At 35.0% G+C, this 21,050-nt stretch overlaps 1 protein-coding gene across 2 annotated transcripts in view; it reads left to right on the top strand.

The window, feature by feature from the left end:
* LOC110445257 (homeobox protein SIX3-like) overlaps window positions 1-17,284 on the top strand; it is a 40,055-nt gene extending 22,771 nt beyond the window's left edge. Inside the window, exons 2-3 of one of the 2 annotated variants that reach the window (XM_021489760.1) lie at window positions 3,939-3,965; window positions 16,090-17,284. In XM_021489760.1, coding sequence (XP_021345435.1) covers window positions 3,939-3,965; window positions 16,090-16,393 — 331 coding nt within the window. In that variant the 3' untranslated portion in view covers window positions 16,394-17,284. The remainder of the gene's footprint in view (window positions 1-3,938; window positions 3,966-16,089) is intronic. The other variant, XM_021489761.1, reaches the window with a different exon arrangement.
* Window positions 17,285-21,050: the final 3,766 nt, after the last annotated feature.

The raw sequence follows: 21,050 nt of genomic DNA, 5'->3' as shown, positions 1-21,050 counted from the left end.
ATATGTTTACATCCTTAAACTGATTTGAATATAGCATTTTGTTCTCTCACTTCCTTTACTTCATTATTCATATTCTGTAACAAATTAATAATTTATCTTTTTCGACAATAACAGCTACTTATCGACGACAAAGAAGAGATTCCTGACAGGTGTATATCCTGGCCAGACGGTTTGTCTTTTGTGTAACATTAGATCAATAATATCTTCGTTTTGATCTTAAAAATCCCTTATGTACTACGTACTTGTTAAAAGGAAGTATGATACCAAACTTATCGGCCATAGCAATAACGGTAAATAAAGCCATATGGTATACACATTAATATAACAATGGATTCTAAATGAACTCAAAAATTATTTGACAATTTTCCTTGCATGTATTTCCGGGGTAACCTAGAGTATCTTGTATGTAAATAGTAATAGTAACATCACAATTATAGTAAATACCCGTCATAAAGTGAAGATGTTACAGGACATATGTCAGACGAGTAAACAGGCGGTGTATGTCCCATCTGTTTGAAAAAACTATCTACATTAAATACGGGGTACAAATACTGGATTATCTGTCTTGGCTGTAACATTAAACGTATATATGTCCGGATCATCTGTCGGACAATATCCGGTATTATGTCTGCCTCCCACGACGCCATAGAGTGTACATGCCATTTTAACCCCTGCCACGTGGCTATTTATACATCTTCACACTTTTATTTCTCTTATTGTATCAACGGTTAATTTTTATTTCATGTACATCTCTTTACTGTGATATCGAGATACATGGTGGATATATTACCGAGCTTCCATTAAAACAGAAATGCAAAGAACTTGAGCAGGATTAAAAAGAATTTATTAAACTTAAGAACGTAATAAAAACAGAACAAACGTATTGCTTACACTTTTACACGTACACCTCCTGGTGTATTTTATTTTGTTATTATAAAGTACACTCATATCAGTGAAATGTGTCTAGTTTAGTAAGTATAGGAGTTGTGTGACAACACCATCAAGTAGTACCTGAGGTCTGCCTTGCTGAATTAATTACTAAAATTTTGTCAATTTATTTACCTAAATGATATTTTAAAATAATTACAAATATTTTGGTATCGTTATTGTTCTGTAATCAATTCTGAGTTGCGTAAAGGTAACAACGTTTAAAATTTAAGCATCCATATGTTACGTCACCGCGGATAATTGTCCGAAATGGAGCCATGCGATAAAAAGGGCGCCAAGCTTTAATCACCAAGTTTTATAGCTCAAGCATTTAACCAATCAAAGTGACTGAATGAGTTTATCAGTTGACTGATTAATGTTTATCTTTAAACGTATACACCTGTCATCAAAAGGATGACATTGGAATCGATCAACAATGACAACTGTGGTATTCAACAGATTTTTTCCCCAAAAAACTTGAGAAACATACTGTCTACAGAGTTTGCTATTGCAAATTCGGCTGTTCTACGTATCATTACTCTCTAGATAAATATGTCGTATTGATTATAATTATTATTCAACAACCAATTATCCATGGTTTCCTAAAAAAACAGGCTTCGATTCATGTTGATATATTTGTTACGTTCGCCATCAGGATCTGAACTCTAACTACGAGATCTTAGTGTCTACCATCAGGAGTTGTTTACATCGTTTTGAATCGTCGGAAGCCTACTTTTGGCATATTAGAATTGTACGCTCACTTGCTTTTCCTACACCTCTGGGATATGTAATGACAAACTTAAAGACACGGGGTTAGCCATTTGATTAGTTTCAGATAAAAAAAGGACCTGACTGATCGGTATGCTGATACACTATTCATTTGAGTACTACAGAGGAGCAACACCCAACTTCAAAGTTCATCCACTGTACAGTTACGTTACGTGCTATCCTTTTTTGTACATCAAAGGGCGAAACTAGTTTTTCTTTTATATCATCAATAAGGTGACAACTTTAGAGCCTGAATTTCTTCATGACTTATTCCAAAGTGTAGAGAACGTTAGAGAGCGAATCCCTGGATATGGCAGACACCGTATTGAATGCAGAACACGCTTACCCTTCTGGAATACCTGGGTTTATGCTGTTTTAATGGGGGCTCATGACGTTATTGTTTCTCATCTCCGGAATTCGTAGTATTGTTCTATTTGGACCAACTTAAAATTCCGATATTATTCTTGTGTATTGATTGATAAGATGGCTTTGATTGTTGATGCTGTGGTATATGTATCATTGTGTGTTGATGCTGTGATATATTTTGTCCTTGTTTGTTGATGCTGTGATATATTTTGTCTTTGTACATTGAAACTAGTGTATAAGTTGCCTTTGAGTGTTGACGTGGTGGTGTATTTATCCTTGTGTGTTGATGCTGAGGTTTAGATTGTTCTTGTTTGTGAATGCTACAGTACGTAGTTTTACCAAATTACTTAATTTACTTTTACTTTATAAATTTAAAAATATACCTTGAAGGACGAAACAACTGAATGGTGCAGTCAATTACCAATTTTTAAAAGTGCAATCCTGTGTGGTTATGTACGACATGATACAAGTTGGTGGACCTTGCTGATGGATTTCTAGGTTTGCTGTAACCTTGGTAGCCATAATATCTTTTGCGTAGTGGTACGGTTCATGACATACACACCCTACTCATTACTACGAAATTTACCAGTCCCCTCTATTTTGAGATTCATAAATCAAAGGATTTTACGCATCTCCTCTTCAGTTTATACCTATTTGGATTTCCAACGTTTTGGCTCCAAAATCACAGACGATTCCTACAAGGACGAGACAGATGTATGGCACAGTGTAATTACTTTTCCACATACTGTTTCTGTGACCAGATTTTAAATGTGCAATCACCTAAGGTGCGTGTGTTACGTTTATCTTTAAAACGTTAGTTTGCATTTACCTCATTGTTAGAAAAAGAAATATAAAAATACCATTAAAATTCTTCATAAATTGAAGTATATATATGTGTTTTTGTGTGGGGATCTCCCATCAGTGGTCGAGCCTGTCTTCCTAGTTTCTCCGGCCCTTCAACACTTCCGCGAGTATATTGAATAATCATCAAATTACACGCCGACTGTCTATGAGTCTATCCGATTAACAGATGGGTTGAGGAAGAGGAAGTCGTACAAACACCTTAATTTCACTCGATGACCACTATCCCAAAACAATAAGTCAAGTGCTTTGTATCATATAAACACTTCAATATACATTATATGACATCTTCAAGTGAAATGTGAAACAAGTACAAACATTTTACGTTCATCGAATATTGTTAATATTTTGTATATACTATTCATTTTGGTATATAAGCATCGATAAACAACTGAATTCTTGACCATAGATAGAAGTTGTTTTTTGTTCAGAGCATCCCCACTCAAAACAACCAGAAGTAGATACATGTATGGGTGTTGTAGTTGTAGAGAGACAAAGCGGTCCAATATACATGTCGCAAAATCCTTTTCTGAAACATCGTTTCACTCGGCTCTTATTGATTTTTTAGCATATAAAACCGGCATAAAACGATAGGATGTTTCATATTTAAAGTTATGCTCGATTGTTACAACTGATAAGGGCTTATTTTTCATATTGAATAAGTCATTACTTTAACTTACACTAATGTCGTTTCCATTGCTGAGCTTTGTTTCCATTGCTGAGTTTTGTTTACATTGCTGAGCTTTGTTTACATTGCTGAGTTTTGTTTTCATTGCTGAGTTTTGTTTACATTGCTGTTTTTTTTTAGTTTTGTTTACATTGCTGAGCTTTGTTTACATTGCTGAGTTTTGTTTACATTGCTGAGTTTTGTTTACATTGCGGAGCTTTGTTTACATTGCTGAGTTTTGTTTTCATTGCTGAGTTTTGTTTACTTTGCTGAGCTTTATTTACATTGCAGAGTTTTGTTTAAACACTGATGCTACTTTGTTGATCACATGCTTCTCTCTTTTCTGTAGCCCGCTCGTGTTCGAGGAGATGAGAAGGTAAGGGATTGTTTATCGCTTACATCAGCCTTCCTCTGTGGGCTCGTTTATCGCTTACATCAGCCTTCCTCTGTGCACTACTTTCGTTATCAATGTTGTAACAGTATCGGAAAAATAGTGTTCTAAATGATTGATGTAAAGTGTCGAATTCAATATCAGTTTTGAAGTGAAAAAGAAAAAAGTATCTCTCATACTTTAGGCAAAAAAGTTTGACATTTTACCATTAAATGGGTTGAGAGAAGTGTATGTTAGATGACATTGTTCCTATGAGTGTTGTAATATTGTATTGTCTCCATGTGTTCTCATTTCTACAGCGTTTTAAAATTGAACAATTGAACACCGTTTTCTAAAAAAAGGAAAAAGCGAGAAAATCAGTTATATTCCTTTTTCAATATGTTCCCTTCCGCTGATTTATATTCAATAAATTGGCAATTATGGTACAATAAAAATCAAGAAAACGAATAATACAATACTAATAAACTCTCAGCAATCAGTGAAGCAAATGGATACCTTAATTCTGAATGTGAAATTTATTCTCACCATAGTGTAATTTTAATTATACATTGAATATTCATAAAAGATTGAACCATAAGATCTTTAAAAAAAATGTGCAACATAAGTCTCCTTAATAGCCCAACCATTTATTGAATCAAATGTTTAATTCAATTTAGGAATATCTAAAACATATCTTTGCATATGCGATCTAATCAACTGACATAGATTTCTTAGTATTTTTACATATGATAATGCAAAAAAAATAAATCTTTATATCTTTTCAATCTTATGATTTTGTAAGCATTTTTGTTATTACGATCCATTGTTATAATCGACAAGCTTATGTATAAAAACAACATTCAAATATGAAATCTTTTTGTTTATCATTCAATAGAATCTTTTTTAAAAATAAGAGATACATGTCATTAATATATATGTAAATGTCATATAGTGCATTTACGCGTAAAACAATATATAAATATGTCAAACACTAAATGTAGATATCATACAATCCATCCATTAATAAGCAAAGAAGCAATAGGACAATGTATTTATTAACGAAATACACATCTAACGAGCATGTGTCTGTTCGGATCCAGTGCCCATATTGGACCTTTCTGTCGTTATTACTTATGAAACATGTATAGCTATATATCTTTCACTTTTTCCAAGAGAAGAGGTTAATTAGGAAATCCCCTGATTTTTTCGTTTTTCTTTTCTATATATTTACCATCACAAATACTTCAGATCAAATAATGAAAACAAAAAGCCACACTAAGTACGTAAAGTTAATACATTATTATAAAAAAAAACTTATTACCATGCATTTATCTCTTCGCGTTTAATTTGAATAACGAATATAATTCGAATATATTAATGGCTTGAATATTCGTTGATGTTAACTGCAAGGGTGTTAAAGAATAAATAAATAAAATATACAAGTACATGGAGTATATATACATTCCCACATTAAACATAAAGGTAAATTAATTAGATTGATTAGTATTACTGTGGGTGGAGATATCGAGAGCTAAGTATAATGTTGTTTTTTTATGTGAAATCACTTGCTTCATTCAGTATCCATATTATGTAGATATACTTGTTGGTTAATGATAATGCATTTCTGAGAACCCAGCAAGATGATTTTCCCATTGTGTCCCAAAGTGTCATGCAATTCTACGATATAAGAGCAACAACTATTTATCGGTGCATAGTTAGTGTATTATATCAATATCAACAATGATGATTTGTTTATTTGAGTCTTCATGTAAAATAACTTTTATATTAAAGTAAAACATGCAAAACCAGAAGTCAAGGTCGACGGAAAACATGACACCAAACAAGAGAGGAAAAACAAAAAACTAAACGATAAATTTCAAAGGAATAGTAGCTGTTTGCTCATCATATAGTTATGTGCTCTATCAAATCGACTAATTTTGAAATATTAAAACCCTCAATAATTTAAATAAGCTATAAAAACTAACCCAGAGATTTAACTGATTCTGTGCAAGTAAGTTTTATATATGCATATGCAGAAATTGATTATTTTTATAAGAACTGTCGTATATATTTACGGATTGAATTCTGTTTTGTAGAGGTTTATGGGGTATAAACCTCAATTGGTCTTGAGACAAATTTTATGAACTACGAAGCAGTTCATTTTGAATTTGTCTCAAGACCCATTGAGGCTTATACCCCATAAACCTCAACAAAATGGGATTCTATCCTTATATTAACATTCAGAGCGATATTGATATTTGTTCGGATAATTTCTAAAATATCGGTCTTGTGCAAGTCTAACACCACGAAAGGTATCAAAACTTATGACGTCATCACTCACTGTGAGACGTCGTTCTGTTAAGATGAATAAGCAAATAAAGATGTAAATTATTTTTTGAATTCAATTAAATTCTTCTGACAAAAAAACAACAAATTGAAAACAATCTATTAATGGAACTACTTCCCGCGCTCCGCGGAATAACAGAGTAATTAGGTTGATAATATGCTGATGTATTCATACGCCAACTGAAAAGTTCATTGAAAAATAACCTTTAAAATGTTAAGTAGGTATATTAAGTCCAAGTTCAGTAGAAATGTAAATATAAATGAATAAACTCAGAATGTTTAATTTTTTTTTTCCAATATTACATAAATATACATATTTCCCAACGTTTCTGAAATGATTAATTCAATATAGGAAAGTGGTTCCTCGCTCATTCGAACTGTGATGTGCATAATATGAATCATTATATGATTACTATTGTGCAGGCTGGATATATGTTATCGTTAATGTACTATAGAACAATAGTATTACATTGCAGCTGCATTTATTGTTCATGAAATATCAAATTATCCTTTGTTAATTTTACACAGAGTGTGAAATCTATTTAGGTTCTTTGCTTTAAATAGGTGTTCCTTTTTCCGTATTTCTAGTACTTATTTTACGTAACAAGATCAGTTGACTATACTGGTGGACTATCAGTCTCCGAGGTTGACCGTAACGATGATGGTGGAATTCATTCTACTATGGTTAACAAAAAATACTTGTTTCAGAATACATTAACTGTGGTAATTAAAGTTGTAAATGTATAACGTTAAAACGGGCATTATAAGCACATTTCCCCTACTGCTGTATTTCTTTAACTGTTTCGGAACACTGCAGACTTGGATTAACATTTTTTTAAATTTCAGTAACACTGATGAGACCTAAATGTACGACATAGCCATATGGTGGAGTTTAACATTGTTATGCTATCTGCATCGACCTTTATAACAAAAATCCTGTTCCTAGTAATAATTTTACGTAACCTTGTAGGTTGACTTTATTAGTCGGCCGTAACCTTGTAGGTCGACTTTATTAGTTGGCCGTAACCTTGTAGGTTGACTTTATTAGTTGGCCGTAACCTTATTACGACTTTATTAGTTGGCCGTAACCTTGTAGGTCGACTTTATTAGTTGGCCGTAACCTTGTAGGTTGACTTTATTAGTTGGCATTAACCTTGTAGGTTGGCTTTATTAGTTGGCCGTAACCTTGTAGGTTGGCTTTATTAGTTGGCCGTAACCTTGTAGGTTGACTTTATTAGTTGGCCGTAACTTTGTAGGTTGACTTTATTAGTTGGTCGTAGCCTTATAGGTGGAATTTATTCTGGCATCGTGTTCATAAAATACTAATGGAATAACATATTTTCTGTTGCAACTTTTGGTTACAACAGAAAATAATTTAAGTAAGTACCTACTCAACGGACATGTGGCATTGCAACCCAATCGTGAATTAATACACGTTGTTTAAAACATTCATACTCACTCGCATTTCTGCTTCGTCTAGGCGGCACCAAAAACACGGCATACCAAAAATAATTTAACGGAACCCATATTTCTGATTCGTCTAGGTAGCACAAAATACACGTACGGCGTACCTAAATCCTTCAACGGAAACCATATTTCTGCTGAGCTAGGTAGCACCACAAACATGGCGTCCCGTAATCTTTCACGCGGAACAAATATTTTTACTTCAGTTAGGCAGGTACCACAAGCACGCTTTACCTTAATCATTCACCCGAAGCCTATATTTCTACTTCGGCAGCACCGTTACGTTGCTGTACCTTACGCAATCATCTTGGACCCATTTTGTCACATGTTATTGTATTAAATACGTACACTTTTAATTTCATAAATGCAAATAGATAATACACGAGAAAGACAAATATTGACTTTCTGCATGTACAACCAAAATTTTAACTACACTGTAGATGCTTCATTTCTAGTAATTATTAAGACTTTAAGATAATCTTTGGGTAAACAACATTGATATACTATTACTTCATGTGTCTTTCCCAACTTCTTTTGTCTCTATCCTGATTAAATCACACAGACCTGTTTCTCTATCATGTTATTTTAATGTTCAATGTAATGCATCGTTATATGTATGCACTGCATATCCACATAGTTTGTGGAATTTTGTTTTGCTTTCACTATTTTCCCCTGTTTATGGATATTATGTTTGCAATTTCATGGCTTGTATTATCATTTAAATCCTTAATAAACCCAAGTAGAAATGAATTTTAAATCATCACCTTGCATGGTTTAATTCAATACATAATTCGAAACTTTTAAGAATCCAAGTCAAAGATCTTCATCAACTGCGTCCCTCGAAACCTTGTGCTGTAAGTTTGTCCGTCAGAACCTGGTATCTATCAAAGAAATCATGATATTAGGGACAAGCTCTTAAATAATAAATCAAAAGCCTCAAATATTTAAACATCGTAAGTTTGGAAAGCAGAGGTGTTACTATCAAGAGAGTGAAAATTCAAAGTAGGTAAAATTAGAATTGCTTATCTTAAGCTTAGTTGTAAGACGTCCCTGTTGGACATGTTATAAGTAAATATCGCGATAAGCAGCAGATGTAAATGAGTCTGTCATGTCCTTATTTGAAAAAAACACATCGTCATTCTTTTTAAAGTGCATGTGAAGGACCTGGGAGGGTTTTTGTTACCAGTTCTGTACGAGAACAAGAAAACTTCCCATAAGAATGCTAACAGTCTGCCGGGAAATTTTGCTACCGAACTAAAAAAGAACCAGGGAAATATTGAAACCGGAGAAATGTCAAAACCGGGGGAATTTTAAAACTTGGGAAATATCGAAACCGGGGAAATATCAAAACAACAGAAAAAACAATGGACCCCAATAAAAACTCCACCATAAAAACTCCAAACAAAACTAAGTGCTTCGGTAAGCTTTTCTCGCACAGCATGTGACACCAATCCTGATGTTTCTTGTAAACGGAAGCGACATAGTAGACACGTGTCATGGTAGATCCTTCACTCATTCACCCATAAAGACATATTTGAACTCTTTCAATTCAAAGGTTGGGATAATTTATTGTGAAATTTCAGGGGTGAATGAGTTTAATATAACAGTTAGAAATCCTGTTGATGACGAGTTAATACTGTCTTCAGACTACAGGGGGGTCTGTCAGTAGTGTATTGATCAACAGGACACGTCTATCGAGACAATCCTGATACAGGCTCTGTAGTCGCCTATCAACTATGACATATTAAATTAAATTACTGTCGGTAAATGTCAAGATAAAAAGTTAAAGTAAAGAAGTAAGTAGGATCTTTAATTTTAGATCAATGATTGTATGAAGAATAATGAGATTTGGTTCTTCAAAGACGAAACTTCGTCAATATATCTGAAATTGTATTTTTCTTTCATTATTTAATTATCTTTATATTAATCAGCTAAATAAGAATACAAAAACAGATCCGTTAGAGGTGGACCATTGTTTGACTACAGTTTTTAGACAATCTAATAAGTGTTTCTTTTTATACACTATTTGGTTTAAGTTTGAGTTCATAACTCTAAAATTGATTGGGCTAATAATTGTAAGATTGCATGGGCTAACTTGTGTAGATATGAGTGTGTAAATATGTTTACAAATTATATGTATGTGTTTGTTAAACGTGTATTTTTAAGTGTTAATATGTGTAGGTTTTGGTGTAATTATGTATAGGTTTGGGTGTTATTATATGTAGGTTTGAGTGTTATTAGGTGTAAGTTAGGGTGTAATTATGTGTAGGTTTGAGTGTTATTATGTGTAGGTTTGGATGTTATAATGTGTGAGTTTGGGTGTAATTATGTGTAGGTTTGGGTGCTATTATGTGTCGGTTTGGGTGTTATTTTGTGTAGGTTTGGATGTTATAATGTGTGAGTTTGGGTGTAATTATGTGTAGGTTTGGGTGTTATTATGTGTAGGTTTGGATGTTATTATGTGTCGGTTTGGATGATATTTTTTGTTGGTTTGATTGTTATTATGTGTAGGTTTGGGTGTTATTATGTATAGGTTTGGGTGTTATTATGTGTAAGTTTGGGTGTTATTATGTGTCGGTTTGGGTGTTATTATGTGTCGGTTTGGGTGTTATTATGTGTAGGTTTGGGTGTTATTATGTGTCGGTTTGGGTGTTATTATGTGTAGGTTTGGGTGTTATTATGTGTCGGTTTGGGTGTTATTATGTGTAGGTTTGGGTGTTATTATGTGTCGGTTTGGGTGTTATTATGTGTAGGTTTGGGTGTTATTATGTGTCGGTTTGGGTGTTATTATGTGTAGGTTTGGGTGTTATTATGTGTCGGTTTGGGTGTTATTATGTGTAGGTTTGGGTGTTATTATGTGTCGGTTTGGGTGTTATTATGTGTAGGTTTGGGTGTTATTATGTGTCGGTTTGGGTGTTATTATGTGTAGGTTTGGGTGTTATTATGTGTCGGTTTGGGTGTTATTATGTGTAGGTTTGGGTGTTATTATGTGTCGGTTTGGGTGTTATTATGTGTAGGTTTGGGTGTTATTATGTGTCGGTTTGGGTGTTATTATGTGTAGGTTTGGGTGTTATTATGTGTCGGTTTGGGTGTTATTATGTGTAGGTTTGGGTGTTATTATGTGTCGGTTTGGGTGTTATTATGTGTAGGTTTGGGTGTTATTATGTGTCGGTTTGGGTGTTATTATGTGTAGGTTTGGGTGTTATTATGTGTAGGTTTGGGTGTTATTATGTGTCGGTTTGGGTGTTATTATGTGTAGGTTTGGGTGTTATTATGTGTCGGTTTGGGTGTTATTATGTGTAGGTTTGGGTGTTATTATGTGTCGGTTTGGGTGTTATTATGTGTAGGTTTGGGTGTTATAATGTGTCGGTTTGGGTGTAATTATGTGTGAGTTTGGGTGTAATTATGTATAGGTTTGGGTGTTATTATATGTAGGTTTGAGTGTTATTAGGTGTGAGTTAGGGTGTAATTATGTGTAGGATTGAGTGTTATTATGTGTAGGATTGGAAGTTATAATGTGTGAGTTTGGGTGTAATTCTTTGTAGGTTTGGGTGCTATTATGTGTCGGTTTGGGTGTTATAATGTGTCGGTTTGGGTGTTATTATGTGTCGGTTTGGATGATATTATTTGTCGGTTTGATTGCTATTATGTGTAGGTTTGGGTGTTATTATGTATAGGTTTGGGTGTTATTATGTATAGGTTTGGGTGTTATCATGTGTAAGTTTGGGTGTTATTATGTGTCTGTTTGGGTGTTATTATGTGTCGGTTTGGGGGTTATTTTGTGTAGGTTTGGGTGTTATTATGTGTCGTTTTGGGTGTTATTATGTGTAGGTTTGGATGTTTTAATGTGTAGGTTTGGATGTTATTATGTGTCGGTTTGGATGATATTATTTGTCGGTTTGATTGCTATTATGTGTAGTTTTGGGTGTTATTATGTATAGGTTTGGGGGTTAGTATGTATAGGTTTGGGTGTTAGTATGTATAGGGTTGGATGTTAGTATGTGTAAGTTTGGGTGTTATTATGTGTCGTTTTGGGTGTTATTATGTGTAGGTTTGGATGTTTTTATGTGTAGGTTTGGGTGTTATTATGTGTCGGGTTGGGTGTTATTATGCGTAGGTTTGGGTGTTATAATGTGTCGGTTTGGATGTAATTATGTGTCGGTTTGAGTGTTATCATGTGTAGGTTTGGGTGTTATTATGTGTCGTTTTGGGTGTTATTATGTGTAGGTTTGGGTGTGATTATGTGTCGGTTTGAGTGTTATTATGTGTAGGTTTGGGTGTTTTTATGTGTAGGTTTGGGTGTTATTATGTATAGGGTTGGGTGTTATTATGTGTAAGTTTGGGGGTTATTATGTGTCGGTTTGGGTGTTATTATATGTAGGTTTGCATGTTATTATGTGTAGGTTTGGATGTTATAATGTGTCGGTTTGGATGTAATTATGTGTCGGTTTGAGTGTTATCATGTGTAGGTTTGGGTGTTATTATGTGTCGTTTTGGGTGTTATTATGTGTAGGTTTGGGTGTGATTATGTGTCGGTTTTGGTGTTATTATGTGTAGGTTTGGGTGTCATTATGTGTAGGTTTGGGTGTTAGTATGTATAGGTTTGGGTGTTATTATGTGTAGGTCTGGGTGTTATTATGTGTCGGTTTGGGTGTTTTTATGTGTAGGTTTGGGTGTTATTATGTATAAGTTTGGGTGTTATTATGTGTAAGTTTGGGTGTTAGTATGTATAGGTTTGGATGTTAGTATGTGTAAGGTTGGGTGTTATTATGTGTCGGTTTGGGGGTTATTATGTGTCGGTTTGGGTGTTATTATATGTAGGTTTGGATGTTATTATGTATAGGTTTGGGTGTTAGTATGTATAGGTTTGGATGTTAGTATGTGTAAGTTTGGGTGTTATTATGTGTCGGTTTGGGTGTTATTATGTGTAGGTTTGGGTGTTATTATGTGTAGGTTTGGGTGTTAGTATGTATAGGTTTGGGTGTTAGTATGTATAGGTTTGGGTGTTATTATGTATAGGTTTGGGTGTTATCGTGTGAAGGTTTGGGTGTTACTACGCGTAGATGTTGGTGTTATTATATGTGAGTTTGGATGTTATAATGTATACGTTTTGGTGTTATTATGTGTAGGTTTGAGTGGTATTATGTGTAGGTTTAGGTGTTATTATGCGTAGGTTTTGGTGTTATTATGAGTAGGTTTGAGCGGTATTATGTGTAGGTTTAGTTGTTAGTATACGTAGATTTTTGTGTTATTATGTATATGTTTGGGTGTTATCATGTGTTAAGTTTGAATTTGTTAAATAGTGTAAGTTGATATGAGGATTATACTCTTTTTTTAAGAATCATACTCTCTTTAAAACTACATGTTAATGACTTTAAAATGTTATAATAAGTAGCAGATATTCCTTAAAAAATCAATTAAAGCTAGAATAATCTGCTAACTATTTCCATTCTAATTTCCTGTTAAATGCGTTAAACAAACATGGTTAAGGATCGTAAAGAAATAATAATAATAGATGGTTTGTTAGGTGCGTTGTTTAGGAGCATAATTCTAGCTTCCTTTGACCATAGTCTAATGTTCAACGTGTTCACTTTATGTGAACGTTATATGTTAATGAGTCCGCTTATGAGTACCCTCTACACAGAATCACATATATACACACGATATATATTTAAAATGTTGACCACCGTTAAAGTATCGCATTTTATTTCGCATTTTGATCAAAGATAATGCGCAACAACAACTTTTATTGTTGTTTTAAATGAACTATCTACTTAAAAGTAAGTCGTTCAATTAACGCTTATTGAAGGTTGTGAATTTTGAAGAGCGATTTGATAAAATGAAAGTGAGTGGTTACAGTTCCCTTTCAAAAAGCAAGTACGATCGCACGAAAATCACGTACGGTATATACAAATATAGACATAAAAAAACGATGACTTTACTGAATTACCCTACCGAGCTATTTATATGTCACGGCAGCCAGACCCGCTTAAATGTATTGTTTCATATTCAACTTCAACACACAGTCTACAGGATGTTGTTGCGAGGTTTAAATAAGAAAATGCCATTGAAGTGTTTTGAGAGGGTTCGCAAGCCTACACAACGTAGACCCATTCAATCGATTCTCGTTTCCTCATTCTCTCGCCGCGACAATTGCCCTTGTCCGGTGGACCTCGTTTAGAGAACACACGCCTACTCGCTGGCCCCTTCGACCCCTGTAGTCCCCTTGTAGCCCCTCACAGCCCATCAGGGACCGCGAATCTGAGCGCAGACAAACAGGAAGATATTCACCATTTTGCAGGATGCCTAGTGTGTTTTAATTAGTGTAATCATTGTTTAAGTTGGCGGCCTTGCCACTAGAGTGGCAGGCCTCCTCACACGTTGTCCCGCTCATCAGCTACGTCACACGCGAGCCTGGCCTCACACACACCTCTTCGCCACGACCCCATTAAGCACAATTTGTCATTGTTTAATCCTCGTTTGAAGTGATTGTTTCCATATTTTCGTTACAATTTGACTTCGCCCCAATTGCCAACTGACGTAATTATGTGTACAGTGCTTAAGAATTTCCCTTATAGCAATTTGTGTAATACCGTGAGAAAATTCCCGAGCGTGGCCTATGTTGTCTCTCTTCCTTCAAATAACAACCTCATAGCGCGACCCACGTGTACTCTCTCACTACAAATAGCAATCTCCGAACGCGAGCCCACGTGCACTCCTCTCTACAACTAACCTCTGAATGCGACTTACATGTACTATATCCCCACAAGTATGAAGCTTCCAACACAACCAGCATGTGTTTTCCCCCTCATATAAAAGCCTCCAAACGCAGCCCTCATACAGGTTCACCACTCCGAATGGACCACGTATAACTCCTCTCTACAAATAAAAAAACATACGAACGCGACCAATACAAATAACCATCTCCTAGTGCAACTCACGTGTTCCCTCCCCCTACAATAGCTACCGTCGAACGCAGCCCTCGTGCAACCCCCATACAAATAACAACCTTCGGGCACGACCCATCTACAGATAACTTCCTCATAACACGACCCGCGTATAACTCAACTCAATCAATAACCAAATGTCATTGGTGTTGATATTATACCAGTAGTAACACTGTGCGTGTGTGTTGGTGGCCCTCGTGGTATACCTTCGCCATTTAAGTCAAACAATATAGTATTTAATAGGACAACATAATTATAACATATGCAGTAATAATGGACATGAGATCTAGGATCTACCTCTGTCATTTGACAAATCACCGCCACTATCCTTGTTATAGGTCCTTCTGGCCACATCTTTGGAATCTGCGTTATTTTGGCTCGGCTGTTAACGACACTCTTGATTGTTTTAGTTAAAATATATATTTGTTTTCATCACTCAGCAATATCTGGTAACGTAAAATTAAAATTTGTACATTAGTGAAAGAAAATAAGCGTTGAGCGAGCTGATGAAATTAAATGTAATAAGAATGATATATTTCAGATCCATTTCAACAGTATGGTCGGAGATATATATAAACAGCTAAATTGCAATAATATTAGTTACACGGGTTTTTGGCAGGGTATACGGGATGGTATGACCCTAAAGGGTTTCGTATTTCCTGAGGCCGTTAAGAAAAATAACAGGCACAGTACCTCATTTAGTTTCGTTTTATCAAATTCCTCCAACTGTTCTTCCTGATTCTTTTCTTTTAAATACGTCCTCAGCATGTTTGCCGCTCGGCTGTTCGACTTTTGTGTGTTATGTGGCACATAGTTAGCCCTTTTGGCGAGTATTTCCTCATCAGTATGCGAAGCGAAACGTTTTGCCATTTTGTAAACAGCGAAGCAGACGACGAATGCGAGTTGTCTCCCGATGCCCGGTCGCAAGATACAAAGACACGTGACCCGTATACCCCTTGTAAAATCACGTGATTCCACCGTATTACTGCTGAGAATCACGTGACATGACCGTATACCCCCTGAGATTTACGAATGCGGTTTGGTACACTGTAATTTTTAACCAATCAGATTCCTAGATTTTTCTCAAAGGGGTAATAAATGATCGTATTATAGGCGGTTATCGTTCCATATAATAATATACGGAAAGAACAACCGTGACTATATTACGATATTATCATGCATAGTATTATAAATTTATAACATTGCCCTACATAAAAATACATTTATAACAATGTACTGGTATCCACCATTGTTCTAGAGGGTGGTATTGCGATAATACTGTACTACATACGACCTCGCCCAATAGGGCAGTATTAATACAGTGATGTACTAGTGTAAACATTGAAGAGATATTTTACTTGTGTATTCCACAGAGACCTGATGGACGACGGTATGAAGCATAACATGCACCACCACCATCACCATGGCCACCACCAAGCACCGCAGCACCACCACCATCACCACCACCACCAGCAGATGTGTGGCAATCCACCAATGATGATGCCACACGACTACCGGGGAGACATCGACATGTCCGCTAAACTCATCGAGGACATGCGCACGAATCTCACATCGATGCCATTAGTGAAAAATGAGCCTATTCCGCCTCACTACCTCTGTGCACCCCCGCCACTTGACCACCACCACCGTTTGCACCATCCGGTACCACCTGTATGACCACCAATTTCCGGAACCACATGTATGTTGTAAACACGTAAGAAAATGAAATGTCCTTTATAACAAACATGTGTATCCGGAGACCTAATGGAGCATCTCAACATGGCGGCCTGGGTAGTGGCGATATACTGTCTCTACAGACTTTGTCAGGCGTTGGCATGCGCACGCGGACGAGCAGACACATTTGTTTGGACGTTCAGACAGAACTTGTTTATTGACGTAAAGGTACCGTTGTTACCACAAAGGCGTCAATTTGTTTCGTTATTTCTGGAATTGATATGAAGACAGACAGAGGCACATTTTGTCCAAAGGATTGTTGCTGCCTACCCCAGCTTTAAGTGTTGTTTTATTTCACTGTGTTGCTGAACCCAAGCCTACATTGTATTTTGTGCTATTTTCCACGAAGGTGCTACATTTGTCATTCCATACACGTTAGCTCCACGCAACAAGATTCCACAGACTCGGTTGCTTAAAAGTTCCATGCAAGTCGTCCCTTGACAATCACGTGACCCGACATTGACTTATAAGGGAAGCTACAGACATGGAGTGAACTGTTTCACTGTTATCAGTGCAATCTATATTCAACTATCAGACAAGTTTTATATGTTCCATAAGTATTCAATTTTATCACAGATTGGACTCGCGTGGGGAACGTCTCAATCGTGGAGACATCACGTGACCGGTGTTTGTGACCAAAAACAAAAATGGCGGCGCAGGTCACATAATTTATTGTCAAATCTGAAGAGAAATCAAAAGTGTTTTGTATACGTTATACGGTGTGATCTATGTGTTTATACTCAGTAACTCTTTTTAATGGTTCTTTTTTTTGTAATATTGTCAGATCAAAATGTAAATAAAATGTGTATTAAATCAACTTTATCCTAATCTTAATGGTAACATATTTGTTATTTTTTTACTACGGCGTCATAGTTGATATAGCGACATTGAAAAAATATATTTATACAAATATTAAATAATTTACGCGGAGTTCCACTCTGTTCGATATGAACCTCGGAAATAAACAATCGCCAAAACTGTCTAGTTTCAGTATTTATGACGAAATGAACAAGGGCGATAACACTGTGACTTATCTTATACTTTATCAGTATTAAAGGAGCTGGTCGGGGAAAAAATGTCATATTTGCTAAAATGGCATACACATGTTTGAAATACCTTCTTATGAAATATACCGATTCAAATTTTGCTGAAATTCACTCCATAAGAGTAAAAGATATAATTATATTAAAGAAATCCTAAATCGTCACCTGACAGTCTAACACTCTCAACTGACCCAGATCAGTGATGTAATTTTACCGAACGCGCGTTATCAACAAGGCCAAATGTAAACATCGAGGCGAAAGAAAAAGATGCATGCAAAAGTCATGACAGGCACGATGTATCAATACCGTTATATATAACAACAACATATAGGTGGGAATACTGCACTTGCATCATACATGACCTTTGAAAACAATTATTTACGTATAGTATTGCTGTCTTGTCCGCTAGTTGAGTCCGACATGGCACATGACGGCGTGCTATTGTTGTTATCTTCACTGCTTCTATTTTGAAACAACCACGTGAGATAGATAAATAGATCTGCGCTAAATTTACGCGGGGCTTTTCGAGATTTCAGTGGTCAAAACTGGACATTGCAAGCAGAACTCGAACATCATATTGGGGGACCGTGGTATAACTTTTGGAAGGCCAGAGAACGTATTTAGACCCATTTATTTTATATTTTTTCCCCCCCGACCAGCCCTTTTAAATACTATCTAAGGTCAGAATAAAAATAACGCTCATATAGGATAAATGTTGAGTACTTCAGGATAAGTCACAACCGATTTTTCATGTGATATATAATTAACTCTCATTGAAAAATACCAAATAGATATATCAAAAATTGTAAACCGAGTTTACGAACTTTTTTTAAAAATATGCTCGAAGTTTTGGTGCAACGCTTACTTACCTGGGATAATATCTTTCTTGGCATCATAACAGCAAACCACGGCAGTGAATCCATAGCTCTTCGTCATTACAAAAGTCTTATAGCAAACCAACACAGTTGGTTAATATAACTGCGTTATGACGTCATCAAATACATTACTGTTTGAGAAACGGGTCTAACTTCACCCATGTTTACTTTAAATCAGTTAAATCAGGCCTAAAATGTCATCCAATTAAAATACTAAAAACCAACATATCAACAGCACGGCATGCATATACCCACTTTCTACGGTGTTACTTTTGGAATACAAAACTAATCGGCTAAATTCTCACATGTTCAGTCACGTACACGAAACTATCTCGAGATTGGTAGCATATACCTAAAAGTCTTGAGGAATGCCCAACACTTAAAACGCATCTCTGTCTTAATCAGCTGCCGATCTTATTGAATTATACACATTTTGTACACTATGATGGGGTCTAATACTTCATCGGAAATATGTGTTTATCGTGTATTTTCTTTATAATTGAAGTCCAAAGACCCAATATACATTGATCTAATTTATAGTTTCGTCATTATTACAACTAGGTAATCACATTCAGATTTTGACGAATAGTATCAATTTTTCTTTCTTTCTTTTTTCCCAAAATAATTACGACATATCTATAGTTTATTAAATATTTTATCTTCTTTTGGATTATATTGTCTTATACAATCTCTTTCAGTGAAAAGTTAAATGTTTTAAAATCTCTAATGAACCATTAAGATGGCATGTTGTGGAATCTTTCTACCTAACAAATAAGATGAAATGTATTATAAAATGTGTTCTCTACTCAATTATTACGTTGAAATAATATAAACTTTGTTTTCTACTTCATTTTTAAGTTGAAACGATTCTACAGTAGATGTATTTGATAATACAGTTAAAATGCTATTAAATGTGTTCTACTACATAATTAAATAGGTTACAGAATCTGAATTATTTTAAATAGTCAAATAGTCAGTTCTCTACTGACTAAAACAATGAAGGTGGAATAATATAAAACTTGTTCTTTGTTAAAGTGTTAAATTGAAGTGCTATAGAATGTGTTCTATCAATGAGTAAATGCAGTGTTTAACATTCTGTTATAATAAATAATGAAGTGAGTTTTTACTGAATCTGACTTATGTTTAAGTGTTTTAGAATATGGTCTCTACTGAATCATAAAGCTGAATGCTATAAAATCTGTTCTATTACATAATTAAGTTGAAGTGGTATATAATCTGTTCTACTTTATAATAAGGTTAATATTAAAGGTTCTGAATTCTATGGAAGTGTTACAAAGTCTGTTTTACTACTGAATTGAGTTCAAGAGTTATTGAATACCTTCTGCTAAATGATTAAGCGAGTTGTTAATCAACATGTTTTACTAAATGACTAAGTGGGGGTGTTATGGGATCTGTTCTACAAAATGACAAAGTATGGGTGACACGGGATCTGTTTTTCTAAATGACTAAATGGAGGTGTTTTGAATCAGTTCTACAAAATGACGAAATGGGAATGTTGTTATTTGTTTTACAAAATGATTAAGTATGGTGTTATTGAATATGTTTTACTTAATGTCTAAGCGAGTTGTTATTCAATACGTTTTACTAAATGACAAAGTGGGGGTGTTATTGAATATATTTTACTTAATGTCTAAGCGAGTTGTTATTCAATACGTTTTACTAAATGACAAAGTGGGGGTGTTATTGAATATATTTTACTTAATGAATAAGTTGGTTATTATTGAATATGTTTTACTAAATCATTAAATGTAAATGTTATGGAATCTGTTCTACTTATTGACTAAGGGGGTTATTGTTGAATATGTTCTACTAAATATTATGGAATCTGTCTCACAAAATGACTAAGATGGGTGTTATTGAATCTGTACTACGAACTGACTAAGTGGAAGTGTTATTAAATCTAACATGCTTAATATTTAATATAAAATCGCATCGGGTTAAAGTGTCATGGAGAATATCTTCCCCGTGTACCTTTACCTGACGCGGCCGTCACTATGGAGAAAAATAGTCCTATGTCAGCTGTATACACTGATTGAAATCAAAAATTATAAAACCAGGAAACAGATATGTCCATAAAAAGGCGATTCACTTCAATCACAAACAATTAAAAATAATCTGTATCCGGAAAAAATGAAGTTGACTTTAAATATACCATGAAAAATTGATTGTAAAAAAATCAAGCAAACAAGTATTTGCACTTTCTGACAATGACTTGTCATAATTATGTACATGTGCCATACCCATAGCTGTCATAAAGTGTGGGAACCCAGGTTCCAAGTACACAGCATCCCCTGTACACCTCATACAGAGTTAATGAGGCGTACAACTTGCACTGATCACTGATGGAAGATAAACACAGGTCTAATTTAATAATTTATTCTTGAGGTAATATCTACAATAAAAATTCACTCTACCACTATAAAAACTCGTCACAAACAATATCAAATCACCATAATAAAGCCATTCACAGATCGGAATAGTGAAATAACCGTTGAATTCCCATGCAGGTTAGTTAATATAGAACCGTAAACTAGATAGCGAAGGTGTGGTTAGTTATGTCTCCAGGAACTGGCCTTGTTAAAGGACGGAAAAATGGTTCCCGAGTAGAAATCCAATTCGTTAATACGTATATAATATATATAGCTAACCTTTTGTAAAAAC

This window comes from Mizuhopecten yessoensis, unplaced genomic scaffold (assembly GCF_002113885.1).
Source record: "Mizuhopecten yessoensis strain PY_sf001 unplaced genomic scaffold, ASM211388v2 scaffold2137, whole genome shotgun sequence".
In the NCBI taxonomy this organism is placed as follows: Eukaryota; Metazoa; Mollusca; class Bivalvia; order Pectinida; family Pectinidae; genus Mizuhopecten; species Mizuhopecten yessoensis.
Note: the sequence above shows the minus strand (reverse complement) of the source record. Positions and strands in the feature narration are given on the sequence as shown.